At 53.4% G+C, this 15613-nt stretch overlaps 1 protein-coding gene across 2 annotated transcripts in view; it reads right to left on the bottom strand.

Annotated features, from left to right (window-relative positions):
* The window catches only part of UHRF1 (ubiquitin like with PHD and ring finger domains 1), a 53384-nt gene that overhangs the window by 30153 nt on the left and 7618 nt on the right, over window positions 1-15613 (bottom strand). For both annotated transcript variants that reach the window (XM_055251376.2, XM_055251377.2), the window contains exons 3-4: window positions 2890-3144; window positions 1487-1647 (exon numbers count right to left, since the gene is read on the bottom strand). In XM_055251376.2, the coding sequence (XP_055107351.2) occupies window positions 1487-1647; window positions 2890-3144 (416 nt within the window). The remainder of the gene's footprint in view (window positions 1-1486; window positions 1648-2889; window positions 3145-15613) is intronic.

The raw sequence follows: 15613 nt of genomic DNA, 5'->3' as shown, positions 1-15613 counted from the left end.
GAGGCCAGGCAAGGTGGCCCACTCCTGTAATCCCAGCATTTTGGGAGGCCGAGGAGGGAAGATCACCTGAGGTCAGGAGTTCAAGACCAGCCTGACCAACACGGTGAAACCCCACCTCTACTAAAAATACAAAAATTAGCCAGGCATGGCCGGGCAGGGTGGCTCACGCCTGTAATCCCAGCACTTTGGGAGGCTGAGGCGGGCAGATCATCTGAGGTCGGAAGTTGGAGACCAGCCAACATGGAGAAACCCCATCTCTACTAAAAATACAAAATTAGCCAGGCGTGGTGGCACATGCCTGTAATCCCAGCTACTCGGGAGGCTGAGGCAGGAGAATTGCTTGAACCTGGGAGGCGGAGGTCGCGGTGAGCTGAGATCACACCATTGACTCCAGCCTGGGCAACAAGAGTGAAACTCTGTCTCAAAAACAGAACAAAAACAAAAATTAGCCGGGCGCAGTGGTGCACGCCTGTAGTCCCAGCTACTTGGGAGGCTGAGGCAACAGAATCGTTTGAACCCGGGAGGCGGAGGGTGCAGTGAGCCGAGATCGCACCAGCCTGGGGGACAGAGTGAGACTGTCTCAAAAAAATAAAATAACCTGGGTGCGGCGGCTCACACCTGAATCCCAGCACTCTGGGAGGCTGAGGCGGGTGGATCACGAGGTCAGAAGTTTGAGACCAGCCTCACCTACACAGTGAAACACCATCTCTACTAAAAATACAAAAATTAGCCAGGCATGGTGGCCACACACCTGTAATCACAGCTACTCGGGAGGCTGAGGCAGGAGAATCACTTGAACCTGGGAGGCGGAGGTTGCAGTGAGCCAAGACCACACCACTGCACTCCAGCCTAGGCAACAGAGTAAGACTCTGTCTCAAAAAAATAAAAAATAAAAATAAAATAAAATACAAATACAAAAATTAGCCAGGTGTGGTGGCAGGCACCTGTAGTCCCAGCTACTCAGGAGGCTGAGGCAGGAGAATCGCTTGAACCTGGGAGGTGGAGGTTGCAGTGAGCAAGTCAACCAACGTCCGTGTTTAGGCCATGCCGTCTGTGAAATCTCACGATGGCAGCACGGACAGACGCAGCCACCATCTGTGTCCCCTGGTGTGTGGACCCCGTGCTTGGCAGGTAGGAAGTGCCCAGTAAACAGTCGTGCAAGGACTGGAGACTGACGTTAGGGGTGGGGATAAGGGAGAGATGACAAACCCGGAAGATGGAATAAAACAGAAAAACGGATGGGGTGGCAGTTTCAGCGTCTGAGCAGAGAGGAACACTCTGCGGAGACAGGAGGGAGCAGCCGGCTTCGGGTCCCCAGGCTAGTCCCCGAGTGGGCAGCCTTGTATGCTGTTAGGAATTCGAGGGTGGGACCCCAGATCCTGATCGCCATCTCGAGACAGTGCCGCGCTCTGGCCTGAACACCCGCAGCCAAGGACACGCATCACAGAGCCTAAGTACCCAGGCCCGCCCACCTGCCGTGACTCACTCATCGTATTTCACGTGGTAAATGACGTCCTCCTCCAGCGCCGGGCTGGACGTGGAGCTGCAGGGCTCGTCCCGGGAGGGGGCCCTCCGCGTCACCCTGACAACCTGCGCCTCAAACCACGCCCCCATGTTCGTGTCCCGAGCATCGACGTACTCATTGACCTGTGAGGAATGAGGGAACTCTGGCATCCCAACGGGGTGAGGAAAACTGATGGAAGACCATCTTGGTTCTCGGACACTGGGATGCTCTGGAACCAGGGCGCAAACTCAAATGCCCACGGCGAGGTTTCTCCTCCCCGGCTGGGAACCACTGCCCATGAGAAACTAGCCCCAGCAGGGGTGACGGGGATGCAGGGTCAGGGGGCATGGACTGTCTTAAAGGCCCCTGCGGCTCTGCTTCAGCCACAGCTGCTGGGAGGCCCTGAGAGACCAGAGCTGCCCATTTGTCAAGAGAAGCTGGAAATCCAGGCAAGGCGTCGTGGCTCACGCCCGGAATCCTAGCACTTTGGGAGGCTGAGGCAGGTGGATCGCTTGAGCCCCGGAATTCAGGACTAGCCTGGGCAACATGGTAAGACCCAGTGTCTACTAAAAAATAAAACAGACTGGGTGCGGTGGCTCACACCTATAATTCCAGCACTTTGGGAGGCTGAGGCGGGAGGATCACTTGAGGCCAGGAGTTTGAGACTAGCCTGGCCAACATGGCGAAATCCCGTCTCTACAAAAAATACAAAAATTAGCCAGGTGTGGTGGCACATGCCAGTAATCCCAGCTACTCAGGAGGCTGAGGCACGAGAATTGCTTGAACCCGGGAGATGGAGGTTGCAGTGAGCCAAGATGGCACCACTGTACTCCAGCCTGGGCGACAGAATGAGACCATGTATTAAAAAAATAATAAAATAAAATAAAATTAGCTGGGTGTGGTTGCACATGCCTATAACATCAGCTACTCAGGAGGCTGAGGTGGGAGGATCACTTGAGCCCAGGACTTCGAGGCTGCAGTGAGCTGTGATCACACCACTGCACCCCAGGCTGGGCAACAAAGTGAGACCCTGCCAAAAAAAAAAAAAAAAAAAGAAAAAAGAAAAGAGCTGGAAACCCAGATCTTTCTGTGACATTTCCTGATCTTACATGGTGGCAGCAAGTTCAGAAACGTCACAGCCACTGCAAGCTTCACGAAGACATCCGCAGGCCGCCACACAGGACTCTGCTCTAGAGGTCCACAAAGGAATCCCAGGGTACCGTGTTCCCCTCAAGGAACGTGCAGGAAACCACCCCTTGGCCATTTCTGCCCAGCCAGAGCTGGAGAGGGGCGTGGGAAGCCCCTCCCGTGAGCCCTGGGTATGCAAAGACCAGAATGGTAGGGACAATGTCCAACCCCACAGCAGCTGCAGAGAGGAGGCTCACCTTGTACAGTCCCAACTCCGTCTCATCCCACATGTCCTCGTCGGCTGGCCTGCTGTCAGTCTCGGCGGCCGCCTCGCCGTGGGTGGAGGACTTGTCTGACTCACTCTGGCCCAGGCAGCAGCCGGAGTCGGTGTCAGAGAGCTCGGAGTCCCGCTCCTTGGCGCTGTGGGGGAGCACGAGGCTCTGGCGGACCAGGAGCTGGATGGTGTCATTCAGGCGGACCTCATAGTCGAAGAGGGTATGGCCGTCCTCCATCTGCAGGGACACCAGAGGCAGACGCTGTTCAGCCACCAAATGCCAAGTGGGTGTCTGTGGGCACCAGTTGTGAACCAAACACTGTGTCCCAGCCCTCGTTGGGGGGCAATCTGCATCAGAGTAAAGGGCCATGATACCTGGGCCATGCCAGGGGGCTGTCCCGCTCACAAGCGGCACCCCAGTCCCTTCCCTCAGGGTCTCAGGCCCCTCTAGCGAGGGCTTTTGGCACTGCATGCAGGACGCACCCAGAAGCACAAATCATCATCACGGGGCACCACGCACACATGGGGGTCTCAGGAGTTTTTCCTAATACTTAGTGTTTACAGCAGCTTTTGTGGCAGTGAACATGTGTCACCTCTATCACTGGTTCTCAACCAAACATGATTCAGATCCCAAGGTATGCTGGGCCATGTCTGGGACATTTGTGGTTGTTGCCACTGGGAGAAGCTCCTAGCATGGAGTGGGTGGAGGCCAGGCACGCTGCTCGGCACCCTGCAGTGCCCAGGACGGTCCCACTGTCCAGTGCCGAGATGGAGAGACCCTGTCCCATCTGAACAGCAAGAGGCACATGCCAGCATCCATGAGCTTCCTGGGTAAGGCTCCAGTGCCAGTCTCGCCTGCCAGGGCACCTCCTGCGACCCTCAGCTCCACCCGCCCTTTGTGTGCTTTTATCCTGATGCCTTCATCCCCTGGGGTCCGTCCCCAGCCCGGCTCCACAGCCTGCCCCCCCCCCCCCCAGGTCACCTGACTCAGCAGGTGTGCGACGAGGAGCTCAGCACCTGAGCTGGATCTGGCGGCTGGAGAAGCCGAGGCATTTTATCAGAAGCCGCCCCTCCACACTCTACCAATACCCAACAGGGACCCCCTCCCGGTGGTCTGCCATCTAGGGCCCCCCTCCTGATGGTCTGCCATCTAGATGCCCCCAGGGCAACAAGTTCCTCTCCCCTGGCACTGCGGACATTGGGGCCAGGTCCTGGATCATTCTCTGGGGTGGAGCCTTCCTGGGCACTGCAGGGTGCTGAGCAGCATCTCTGACCCCCACCTACTCCATGCCAGGAACATCCCATAGTTGTGACAACCACAAATGTCCCCAGACATCATCCAGTATGGGGTGAGGGGGTGTGAAATCACCCTGGGCGAGACCCCCTGGTGAGGCCCCCAAGAGACTCCTTATCCCATGATGCTCTGCCCTACTGAGGTCCCAGGAGGCTGCACACATTAAAATCCACACACTGAGTGGGGAGAGAGAGAGGAGGTGAATCCCAGGAGCTGGGGGTCCCCCTGGTTTCCACGTCTGCCCCGTCGGGAGTTTATCCCGTGCCTGGTGCGAGCAGGATTGGACTCGGTTGGTTTCCATGTAATTAACACAGGTTTCTCGACCTCAGCATGGCTGACATTAGGGCTGACCCACTCTGGGATGGGCTGGGTCTCCTGCTCTGGGCACTGGACAGTGGGGCCGTCTTGGGCACTGCAGGGGCACTGCAGAGGCACTGCAGCAGCCCTGGCCTCTACCAGTCATGACAATGAATGATGTCCCCCAGATATCACCATGTGTCCCCTAGAGGCAGAAATGCCCTGGTTCAGGAGCGTCCTTAGGAAAAGGGAGGACAGAGACATACATAGAATGTCAGCTCTTCCTCCTTCCGCCCCTTGGGGATTCAAGGCCTGACGGCTGTTCAAATGCAAACAGTATGGGGGTCACAATGAAGGCCAAGGCCCTTCTCTGCAGGCTTTCTTTCTTTGTTCACCATAAACTAAGAACCTGATAAAGCCTGACTTATCTTTTCCAGAAAAAAAAATTTTTTTTTTTTGAGATGGAGTCTCACTCTGTCGCCCAGGGTAGAGTGTAGTGGTGCCATCTCAGCTCATTGCAATCTCCGCCTCCCAGGTTCAAGTGATTCTTGTGCCTCAGCCTCCTGAGTAGCTTGGGACTACAGGCATGAGCCATCACACCCGGCTAATTTTTGTATTTTTAATAGAGACAGGGTCTCGCCATGTTGGCCAGGCTGGTTTTGAACTCCTGAGCTGAAGGGATCCACCCACTTCAGCCTCCCAAACAGCTGGGATTACAGCATGAACCACAGTACCCGGCCTGTTTTTTTTGTTTTTTTTTTGAGACGGAGTCTTGCTCTGTTGTCCAGGCTGGAGTGCAGTAGCACAATCTCGGCTCACTGCAAGCTCTGCCTCCCAGGTTCGCCATTCTCCTGCCTCAGCCTCCCAAGTAGCTGGGATTACAGGCACCCGCCACCACACCCAGCTAATTTTTTGTATTTTTAGTAGAGGTGGAGTTTCACCATGTTAGCCAGGATGGTCTCGATCTCCTGACCTCGTGATCCGCCCGCCTCGACCTCCCAAAGTGCTGGGATTACAGGCGTGAGCCACTGCGCCCGGCCTTTTTTTTTTTTTTTTTTTTTTAGAAAGGATCTCACTCTGTTGCCAAGGATGGAGGGCAGTGGTGCAATCGTAGCTCACCGCAGCCTCGAACCCCGGGCTCAAGCGATCCTCCTGCCTCAGGCTCCTGAGTAGCTGGGACCACAGACACACATCACCCATGCCCAGCTAATTTTTTTTAGAGATGAGGTCTTGCTGCTTTGCCCAGGCTGGTTTTGAACTCTGGGGCTCAAGCAAGCAATCCACCAGGATCAGAAAAACCCGTTTGAACATGTACACACCCATCTACAGCTACAAGGGTTTCAAGGGCTGCTCCGAAACCCACCGTGGACATCGAGGGCCCACCAATACCTGCTTCAGCCCCTCAGTTCTCCCAACCATCACTGAGTGCCTCTGACATGCTGGGAGCAGCCTGGGAGCCAGGAGGAGGCTCAGGGCCAGCTCTCCAGCACAGAGCAGCTGGCTTCGGGGAGAGGTGGCACGGATGGAGAGGAAGAGGGACTTCAACCTGTACATGCAGGTTCACACAGCATCACTGACAACAGCCTGAGGGTGGAAGCAACCCAGGTGTCCATCAACAGGTGAGAGGATTGAGGCCGGGTGCGGTGGCTCACACCTGTAATCCTAGCACTTTGGGAGGCCAAGGAAGGCAGATCACGAGGTCAGGAGTTCAAGACCAGCGTGGCCAACATGGTGAAACCTGTCTCTACTAAAAATACAAAATTGGCCGGGCATAGTGGCAGGCGCCTGTAATCCCAGCTACTCGGGAGGCTGAGGAAGGACAATTGCTTGAACCCAGGAGGTGGAGGTTGCAGTGAGCCGAGATCACGCCACTGCACTCCAGCCTGGGCAAAAACAGCAAAACTCCATCTCAAAAAAAAAAAAAAAAAGACAGAAAAGAAAAGAAAACAAGTGAGAGGATCAACACAATGTGGCCATCCATGTGTTAAAATATGACTCAGGCCGGGTGCGGTGGCTCATGCCTGTCATCCCAGCACTTTGGGAGGCCAAGGAGGGCAGATCACCTGAAGTCAGGAGTTCGAGACCACCCTGGTCAACATGGTGAAACCCCGTCTCTACTAAAAATACAAAAATTAACTGGGCATGGTGGCAGGCACCTGTAATCCCAGCTACTCCAGAGGCTGAGGCAGGAGAATTGCTTGAACCTGGGAGGCGGAGGTTGCAGTAAGTAGAGATTGCGCCATTGTACTCCAGCCTGGGCAATAGAGCAAGACTGTCTTAAAATATAAAATAAAATATAAGACAAAATAAAATACGACTCAGCCATGAAAAGAAGCAAGGCTGTGACCCAGGCCACAGCGTGGATGCACCTTGAGGACGTCACACTCAGTGAGAAACACCAGACACAGAAGGCTGCGCAGTGCATGATCCCATTTCTATGAAATTTCCAGGACAAGCCAAGCCACAGAGGCAGGAAGGGGATTTAAGGGTGCCAGAGGCTGCGGGAAGAAATGCAGAAAAAGGAAGTAGTAGCTGGGACAGGGTTCAGGGTTTCCTTTCAAGGTGACAAAATGTTCTAAAATAGACTTCAGTGATGATTACACAACTATGAACATACCTGAACTGTGCACTTTAACTGGGTGAACTGCAGGAACATAATAAAGCCGTTATTTAAAACATGAAGCAGGCCAGGCGCAGTGGCTCACACCCATCATCTCAACACTCTGGGAGGCCAAGGCGGGCGGATCACTTGAGGTTAGGAGTTCGAGACCAGCCTGGCCAACATGGTGAAACCCCATCTCTACTAAAAATACAAAAATTAGCCAGGCGTGGTGGCACGCACCTGTAGTCCCAGCTACTCAGGAGGCTGAGGCAGGAGAATCGCTTGAACCCGGGAGGCAGAGGTTGCAGTGAGCCGAGACCACGCCACTACACTCCAGCCTAGGCGACAGAGTGAGACACTATCTCAAAAAAAAAAAAAAAAAAAAAAAAAAAACACCAAGGGCAAGCCCTGGTGTAGACTGTGGACTCTGAGAGATGAGGATGACTCCACAGAGGGCCATCAGGCCATCGACTGTAACCAATGCACCGCTCTGTGGGAGAGGCTGACAGTGGGGGCGGCTATGCCTGTTGGGGCAGGGGGTCTATGGGCACTCTGTACCTTCTGCTCAATTTTGCTGTGAACCTAGAACTGCTCTAGAAAATAAAGTTTATTAATTTTTTTTTAAAAAGGGGGCTGGGCCCGATGGCTCACGCTTGTAATCCCAGCACTTTGAGAGGCCGAGGCGGGTGGATCACGAGGTCAGGAGATCGAGACCACGGTGAAACCCCGTCTCTACTAAAAAATACAAAAAAAAGAAAAAATTAGCCGGGCGTGGTGGCGGGCGCCTGTAGTCCCAGCTACTCGGAGAGGCTGAGGCAGGAGAATGGCGTGAACCCGGGAGGCGGAGCTTGCAGTGAGCCAAGATCGCGCCACTGCACTCCAGCCTGGGCGACAGAGCGAGACTCCGTCTCAAAAAAAAAAAAAAAAAAAAGGGGGCTGGGCACAGTGGCTTACTCTGTAATCCCAGCATTTTGGGAGGCTGAGGTGGGCAGATCACTTGAGGCCAGGAGTTCGAGACTAGCCTGGGCAACATCGCCAAACCCCGTCTCTACCAAAAATACAAAAATTGGCTGGGCACGGTGGCTCATGCCTGTAATCCCAGCACTTTGGGAGGCCGAAGTGGGTGGATCACAAGGTCAGGAGGTCGAGACCATCCTGGCTAACACGGTGAAACCCCATTTCTACTAAAAATACAAAAAATTAGCCAGGCATTTGTGGCGGGCACCTGCAGTCCCAGCTACTTGGGAGGCTGAGAAAGGAGAATGGCGTCAACCCGGGAGGTGGAGCTTGTGGTGAGCTGAGATCGCACCACTACACTCCAGCCTGGGCGACAGAGCAAGACTCCGTCTCAAAAACATAAAAAAATTAAAAATAAATTTAAAAATTAGCCAGGCATGGTGGTCGGGGCGCATAATCCCTAATACTCAAGAGGCTGAGGCAACAGAATCGTTTGAACCCGGGAGGTGGAGGTTGCAGTGAGCCGGGATCTCGCCACTGCACTCCAGCGTGGGTGACAGAATGAGACTCCGTATTAAAAAGAGAAAAGTCAAGTGCCCCCAGTATCAGTGGGGCAGGGAAAGCAGCAGGGGAGAAGCCACACGGCGCTCAGAGGGATGAACAGGGCACTCATCTGCATATGGCCCAGCACCTCTGTGGCCAGGCACACCCCTCTTGCCAAAGCTGCCATTTGGGGTCGGCTCACTCTCTGGGGTGGGGCTGTCCTGGGCCCTGCAGAGTGCTGATCAGCACTCCAGGCCTCCACCCACTCCAAGCCAGGAGCGCCCGAGTCATGAATGTCCCCAGACATCCCCCAGTGTCCCCTGGAGGATGGAATCGCCCGCAGTGAGCACCCAAGCTAGAGCGGCCCTCACATGTGTCCGAAGGCCACGTGCGCAGAGGGGCAGCTGCTCGTCCTATGTTTGCAGCAGCATTATTTCCCAAAACAGCTTGAGCATCCTGAGCTCCAGCCAGCGGGAGAGGGGTGCACAGGCCCGCTCACGGCTCAGCTGCACGGGGCAGCCAGGGGCAGCCAAGCAGAGGGGCCTCAGTGCACACAGGAAACCAGCCCACTGCAGAGGATGGAAAATACAGTCCCAGCCCCACCAAGACGGAGGACAGGTCGGGGGCGCAGCCCTCGGAGAGGGGCAGCCTGGAGAGCAGGCGGCCAGCAGGGTGGCTGGGGGCCAGGCAGGCCAAAAACCAAGTGACCGGGACAGCAGGAGGTGGCAGGAGGAGCGGACGGAGCCAGGAGGGGGCCAGACGGTCAGACTCTGTTCTGCCTTGGCCTCCCAAAGTGCTGGAATTATAGGGCTGAGCCACCGTGCCCGGCATCCTGGCCGATTTTCTTTTTTTTTTTTTTTTGAGACGGAGTCTCACTCTGTCACCAGGCTGGAGTGCAGTGGCACGATCTTGACTCACTGAGACCTCCGCCTCCTGGGTTCAAGCAATTCTCCTGCCTCAGCCTCCCGAGTAGCTGGGACTACAGGTGCATGCCACCACGCCCAGCTAATGTTTGTATTTTTAGTAGAGACAGGGTTTCACCATGTTGGCCAGAATGGTTTCGATCTCTTGACCTCGTGATCCACCCGCTTTGGCCTCCCAAAGTGCTGGGATTACAGGCGTGAGCCACAGTGCCTGGCCCTCCTGACAGATTTTCTATCTGCGTGATCTATGAGCCACTGGGGAAGATGTATTAAAATTCCTGTACCTATGATGTCTGTGTTATAGTTATGGCATCTGTAACCCACTTCAAAATGATCCAGTAGGAGCCGGTACAGTGGCTTACAACTGTAGTCCCAGCTGCTTGGGAGACTGAGGCCGGAGGGTCACGTGAGCCCAGGAGTTTGGGGTTGTCATGCACAGTGAATAGCCACTGTGCTCCACCCTGAGCAACACAGCAAGATCCCTTCTCTTAAACAATCCAGTCAGGTGAAGGTAAGTGGGGGGGTAGAAATGAGCAAAATGAACAACATCAAACACAGCAGACGACTACTACAGAAGGTGACGGCTACGTGGGACTTACTTTTTTTTCTTTTGTTTTTTTTTGAGACAGAGTCTCACTGTCACCCAGGCTGAACTGCAGTGGTGCAATCTCAGCTCACTGCAACCTCCGTCTCCCGGGTTCAAGCGATTCTCCCGCCTCAGCCTCCCAAATGGCTGAGAGTACAGGCGCGTGACAGCATACCCAGCTAATTTTTGTGTCTTTGGTAGAGACGAGGTTTCACCATGTTGGCCAGGCTGATCTCTAACTCCCGACCTCAGGTGATCTGCCCGCCTCGGCCTCCCAAAGTGCTGAAATTACAAGCATAAGCCGCTGCGCCCAGCCTCTTTTTATTCTTCATTAATAATTTAAATCATTGGCCGGGTGCAGTGGCTCATGCCTGTAATCCCAGCACCTTGGGAGGCCAAGGCGGACAGATCACCTGAGGTTGGGAGTTCGAGACCAGCCTGGCCAACATGGAGAAACCCCAGCTCTACTAAAAATACAAAATTAGCCAGGCGTGGTGGTGCATGCCTGTAATCCCAGCTACTCAGGAGGCTGAGGCAGGAGAATCACTTGAACCTGGGAGGCAGAGGGTGCGGTGAGCTGAGACCACACCACTGCACTCCAGCTTGGGCAACAAGAGCAAAACTCTGTCTGAAAAAAAAAAAAAATAACAATAATAACAATTTAAATGACTACAAATTTCCATAATGGTAAAGCTTTTAAGTCTCCTATCATTGAACCTAGTGAAGTCAAATGTCCCTATTAAATGATACCACCATAGCCCTAACTCAAGGTCTCCTACCATGCCTGGTAAAAGGAGAGACTTAATCTAAAACCCACTTGCTGTTTTTGGCAAAAGGGAAATCATTATCAGAAAAGTTAAAATGGGCCAGGTGTGGTGGCTCACGCCTGTAATCCCAGCACTTTGGGAGGCCGAGATCAGGAGATCGAGACCAACCTGGCTAACACAGTGAAACTCCATCTCTACTAAAAATACAAAAAATTAGCTGGGCGAGGTGGCGGGCACCTGTAGTCCCAGCTACTGAGGAGGCTGAGGCAGGAGAATGGCGTGAACCCGGGAGGTGGAGCTTGCAGTGAGCCGAGACCGCATCACTGAACTCCAGCCTGGGTAACAGAGCGAGACTCCGCCTCAGGAAAAAAAGAAAAAAAGAAAAAGAAAAGTTAAATTGGGGCTGTGTGCAGTGGCTCACGCCTGTAATCCCAGATATGATTTGGGAGGCCAAGACGGGAGGATCACTTGAGTCCGGGAGTTGAAGATCACCTGGGCAACATGGCAAAACCCATCACTACAAAATTTACCTCTAGTCCCAACTACCTGGAAGGCTGTGGTGGGAGGATGGCTTGAGCCCAAGAGGCAGGGGTTGCAGTGAGTCGAGATCGTGCCACTGCACTCCAGCCTGGGAGACACTGATACTCTGTCTCAAAAAAAAAAAATGAGGTCAGGAGCAGTGGCTCAGGCCTATAATCCCAGCACCCTGGGAAGCTGAGGCAGAAGGATTATTTGAGGCTAGGAGTTCAAGACCAGCCTGGGTAACATGGCAAGAACCCATCTCTATAAAAATGTTTAAAATTAGCCAGGTATAGTGGTATACAGCCTATAGTCCCTACTACTTGGGAGGCTGAGGCAGGAGGATCACTTGAGCTCAGGAATTCGAGTCTGCAGTAAGCTAAGATCGTGCGTGCCACCGTACTCCAGCCTGGGCAACAGAGCAAGACTCTGTCTAAAAAACAAACAAACAGGCCAGGCGTGGTGGCTCACGCTTGTAATCCCAGCATTTTGGGAGGCCGAGGCGGGCGGATCACGAGGTCAGGAGATCGAGACCATCCTGGCTAACACGACGAAACCCCATCTCTACTAAAAATACAAAAAATTAGCCGGGCGTGGTGGCGGGCACCCGTAGTCCCAACTACTCGGAGAGGCTGAGGCAGGAGAATGGCGTGAACCCGGGAGGCGGAGCTTACAGTGAGCCGAGATCGCGCCACTGCACTCCAGCCTGGGTGACAGCAAGACTCTGTCTCAAAAAAAAAAAAAAAACAAACAAACAAACCAGCCCGGCATGGTGGCTCACGCCTGTAATCCCAGCACTTTGGGAGTCCGAGGCAGGCAGATAACTGGAGGTCAGGAGTTAGAGACCAGCCTGACCAATATGGAGAAACTTCATCTCTACTAAAAATACAAAATTAGCCAGGCGTGGTGGCGCATGCCTGTATCGCAGCTACTCGGGAGGCTGACGCAGAATTGCTTGAACCTGGGAGGCGGAGGTTGCAGTGAGCTGATATCAAGCCAATGCACTCCAGCCTGGAGACAGAGCAAGACCCCGTCTCAAAAAAAAAAAAAAAAAAAAAAAAAAAAAAAAAAAATCAGGCCAGGCACGGTGGCTCATACCTGTAATCCCAGCACTTTGGGAGCCCAAGGTGGGTGGATCACCTGAGGTCAGGAGTTTGAGACCAACCTGACCAACGTGGTGAAACCCCATCTCTACTAAAAATACAAAAAAATTAGCTGGACGTGGTGGCGCGGGCCTATAACCCCAGCTACTTGGGAGGCTGAGGCAGGAGAATCACTTGAACCCAGGAGGTGGAGGTTGCAGTGAGCCAAGATCATGCCATTGCACTTCCACTTGGGCAACAGAGTGAGACTCCGTCTCAAAAACAAAACAAAAAAACAAACAAACAAATAAAAAAAAAAAAACAACAAACCCCATAGCAAACACACACATGTTCAAGCACTCTGGAAGCAGACAGGCTACCACAGGGGGGAAACTGAAGGTCAAGGCAGAGTGGGAGGTATTCTCCTTGCTTTTTGGACATTTGGAATTTTGTAACATGAACATTGTACAAAAGCTAGGCCGGGCCCAATAGCTCATGCTTGTAGTCCCAGCTACTCAGAAGGCCGAGGCAGGAGGATCACTTGAGCCCAGAAGTTTGATACCAGGCAGGACCCTGCCTCTACAAAAAAGTTTTTTCGATTAATAAAAATTTAAATATTGGGTGTGGTGGCAGGCGCCTGTAGTCCCAGCTACTTGGGAGGCTGAGGTAGGAGGATTGCTTGAGCCTAGAAAACAGAGGTTGCAGTGAGCCATTATCACGCTGCTGCACTCCAGCCTGGGCGACAGCAAGACCTTGTCTGTTTTTTTGTTTGTTTGTCTGTTTGTTTTTTGAGACGGAGTCTCGCTCTGTTGCCAGGCTGGAGTGCAGTGGCGTGATCTCAGCTCACTGCAACCTCCACCTCCTGGGTTCCAGCAATTCTCCTGCCTCAGCCTCCCAAGTAGCTGGGACTACAGACGTGCACCACCATCCCCAGCTAATTTTTGTATTTTTAGTAGAGATGGGGTTTCACCACGTTGGCCAGGATGGTCTCAATCTCTTGACCTCATGATCCACCTGCCTTGGCCTCCCAAAGCACTGGGATTACAGGCGTGAGCCACCGCGCCCGGCCTTATGGACCCTGTCTCCCTTAAAGGCAAAAAAAAAAAAAAAAAAAAAGTCCAGATAAATACATATACAACTTGATAACTAAGTTTGCTGATTCCTTTTGAAAACTTAGACAAAGGGCCGAGCCTTTTGTCATGCCTGTAAACCCAGCACTTTGGGAAGTCAAGATGGGAGGATCACTTGAGGCCAGGGGTTCAAGACCAACCTGGTGAAAATAGCGAGAACCCATCTCTATAAAAAAGAAAAAAAAAAAAGTGAAAACTTAAGACTAAAAGCTCACTGCACGCCCCCCTCCCCACTGAGCTGCCCACTTCCTACCCCTCGTGCCACATTCGGGGGATCTCTTTCAGGGTGCCGAACGCTGCCTAGCGGCACAGCAGGGCATATAATAAATGCCACCGGGTTTGGGGAGCGGTGCTTCTCCAACTTCGGGGATAGTAACCAGATGTTTAGGAGCTCAGCAAGGACCGTGTAAGCCTCGAAGCAAGAGGGACCTCCGGCCGGAAGAGAGAGTGCCTGCAGGGGCCTGACGGGACCTGGGGGGAAGGAAGTGAGAAACTGCTCTGCCTTCCTGAGGGGCAGCCACAGCTCCTGCTGGCTCGTCTCAGCGCCTCTGCGACAACCTCAGGTGCGGGAAAGACAGATAGACGGAGTGAGAGATGGGAGGAAGGAAAAACCGACGCAGGAGGATCCCAGACACCGAGGAGACAGAACCCACAGGAGGGGGGGCGGTGGTGGCGTGGACGGCACCGCGAGGGCATCACAGCACACAGGACGGGTGGAGGGCTAGTGACAGTGGAACTCTGCCCTTCGACCCGGCCGGGTCACCGCTGAGGACAGACCCTAGAGCAGCACTTCGGGGGTTAGTGAGGTCAACACGGCCGCCACAAAGATACCACGATCACTGTCGCTGCCACTTTCCCTCTTGCGGTCTCAGGAGGGCACAGGGAGGCCTTTGGAGGCTGCGTCACCAGGGACGGCTCCGCCATGTTGACAGCTAAAAGAGGGGGCACGCTTGTCTTCTTGTGCTCTGAATTTCTCAGCTTTCAATTTATTTGTTTTTGTGTGTGTGTGTGTGTGAGACAAAGTCTCGCTCTGTCTCCCAGGCTGGAGTGCAATGGTACAATCTTGGCTCACTGCAGCCTCAACCTTCCAGGCTCAAGTGATCCACCCACCTTGGCCTCCCGAGTAGCTAGGACTACAGGCATGCACCACCACGCTCGGCTAATTTTCATTTTTTGTAGAGACAGGGTCTTGCTACATGGCCCAGGCTGGTCTCGAACTCCCAACCTCAAGCAATCCTCTTGCCTCAGCCTCCCAAAGTGCTAGGATTACAGGTGTGAGCTACCATGCCTGGCCTCAATTTCTAACACAGTAACAATTGACAGACATAATCCAGACACAGGCTCCTGGGGCTCTTGGATCATTCTGGAAGATGTAAAGGGGTCCTGAGATCCGTTTGAGAACCCCTGACCTGGAAAGACTCCAACACAGCGCACATAAGGATCTGTTCCAGCACATTCCATAGCAGCATTCTTCCTAGCCAGAAGACCCAGACACACCAACTGAGACTGGATTAAAGTATGCAATCTAATTGACCAACTATGTCCACGGGCACAATTCTGGCCTGCACCTGTTTTGTTTTGGCTTTGGTTTTTTGTTTTCTTTTTTTTTTTTTTGAGACAGAGTCTTTCTCTGTCACCCAGGCTGGAGTGCAGTGGTAGGATCTCAGCTCACTGCAACCTCCACCTCCCAGGTTCAAGCGATTCTCCTGCCTCAGCCTCCTGAGTAAGTGGGACTACAGACATGTGCCACCAAGTCTGGCTAATTTTTGTATTTTTAGTAGAGACGGGGTTTCACCATGTTGGCAGGCTGTTCTAGAACTCCTGACCTCAGGTGATCGGACTCCCTTGGCCTCCCAAAGTGCCGGGATTACAACCACGAGCCACTGGGCCCGGCCATACCTGTTTTTATAAATCAAGTTTTATTGGAACAAAGCCACGCCCACCCGTTTACAGATGGTCTACAGCTGCTTTGGGGCCACAACAGCAGTGGTGAGTAATCCAACAGAG

Source organism: Symphalangus syndactylus, chromosome 17 (genome assembly GCF_028878055.3).
Source record: "Symphalangus syndactylus isolate Jambi chromosome 17, NHGRI_mSymSyn1-v2.1_pri, whole genome shotgun sequence".
In the NCBI taxonomy this organism is placed as follows: Eukaryota; Metazoa; Chordata; class Mammalia; order Primates; family Hylobatidae; genus Symphalangus; species Symphalangus syndactylus.
Note: the sequence above shows the minus strand (reverse complement) of the source record. Positions and strands in the feature narration are given on the sequence as shown.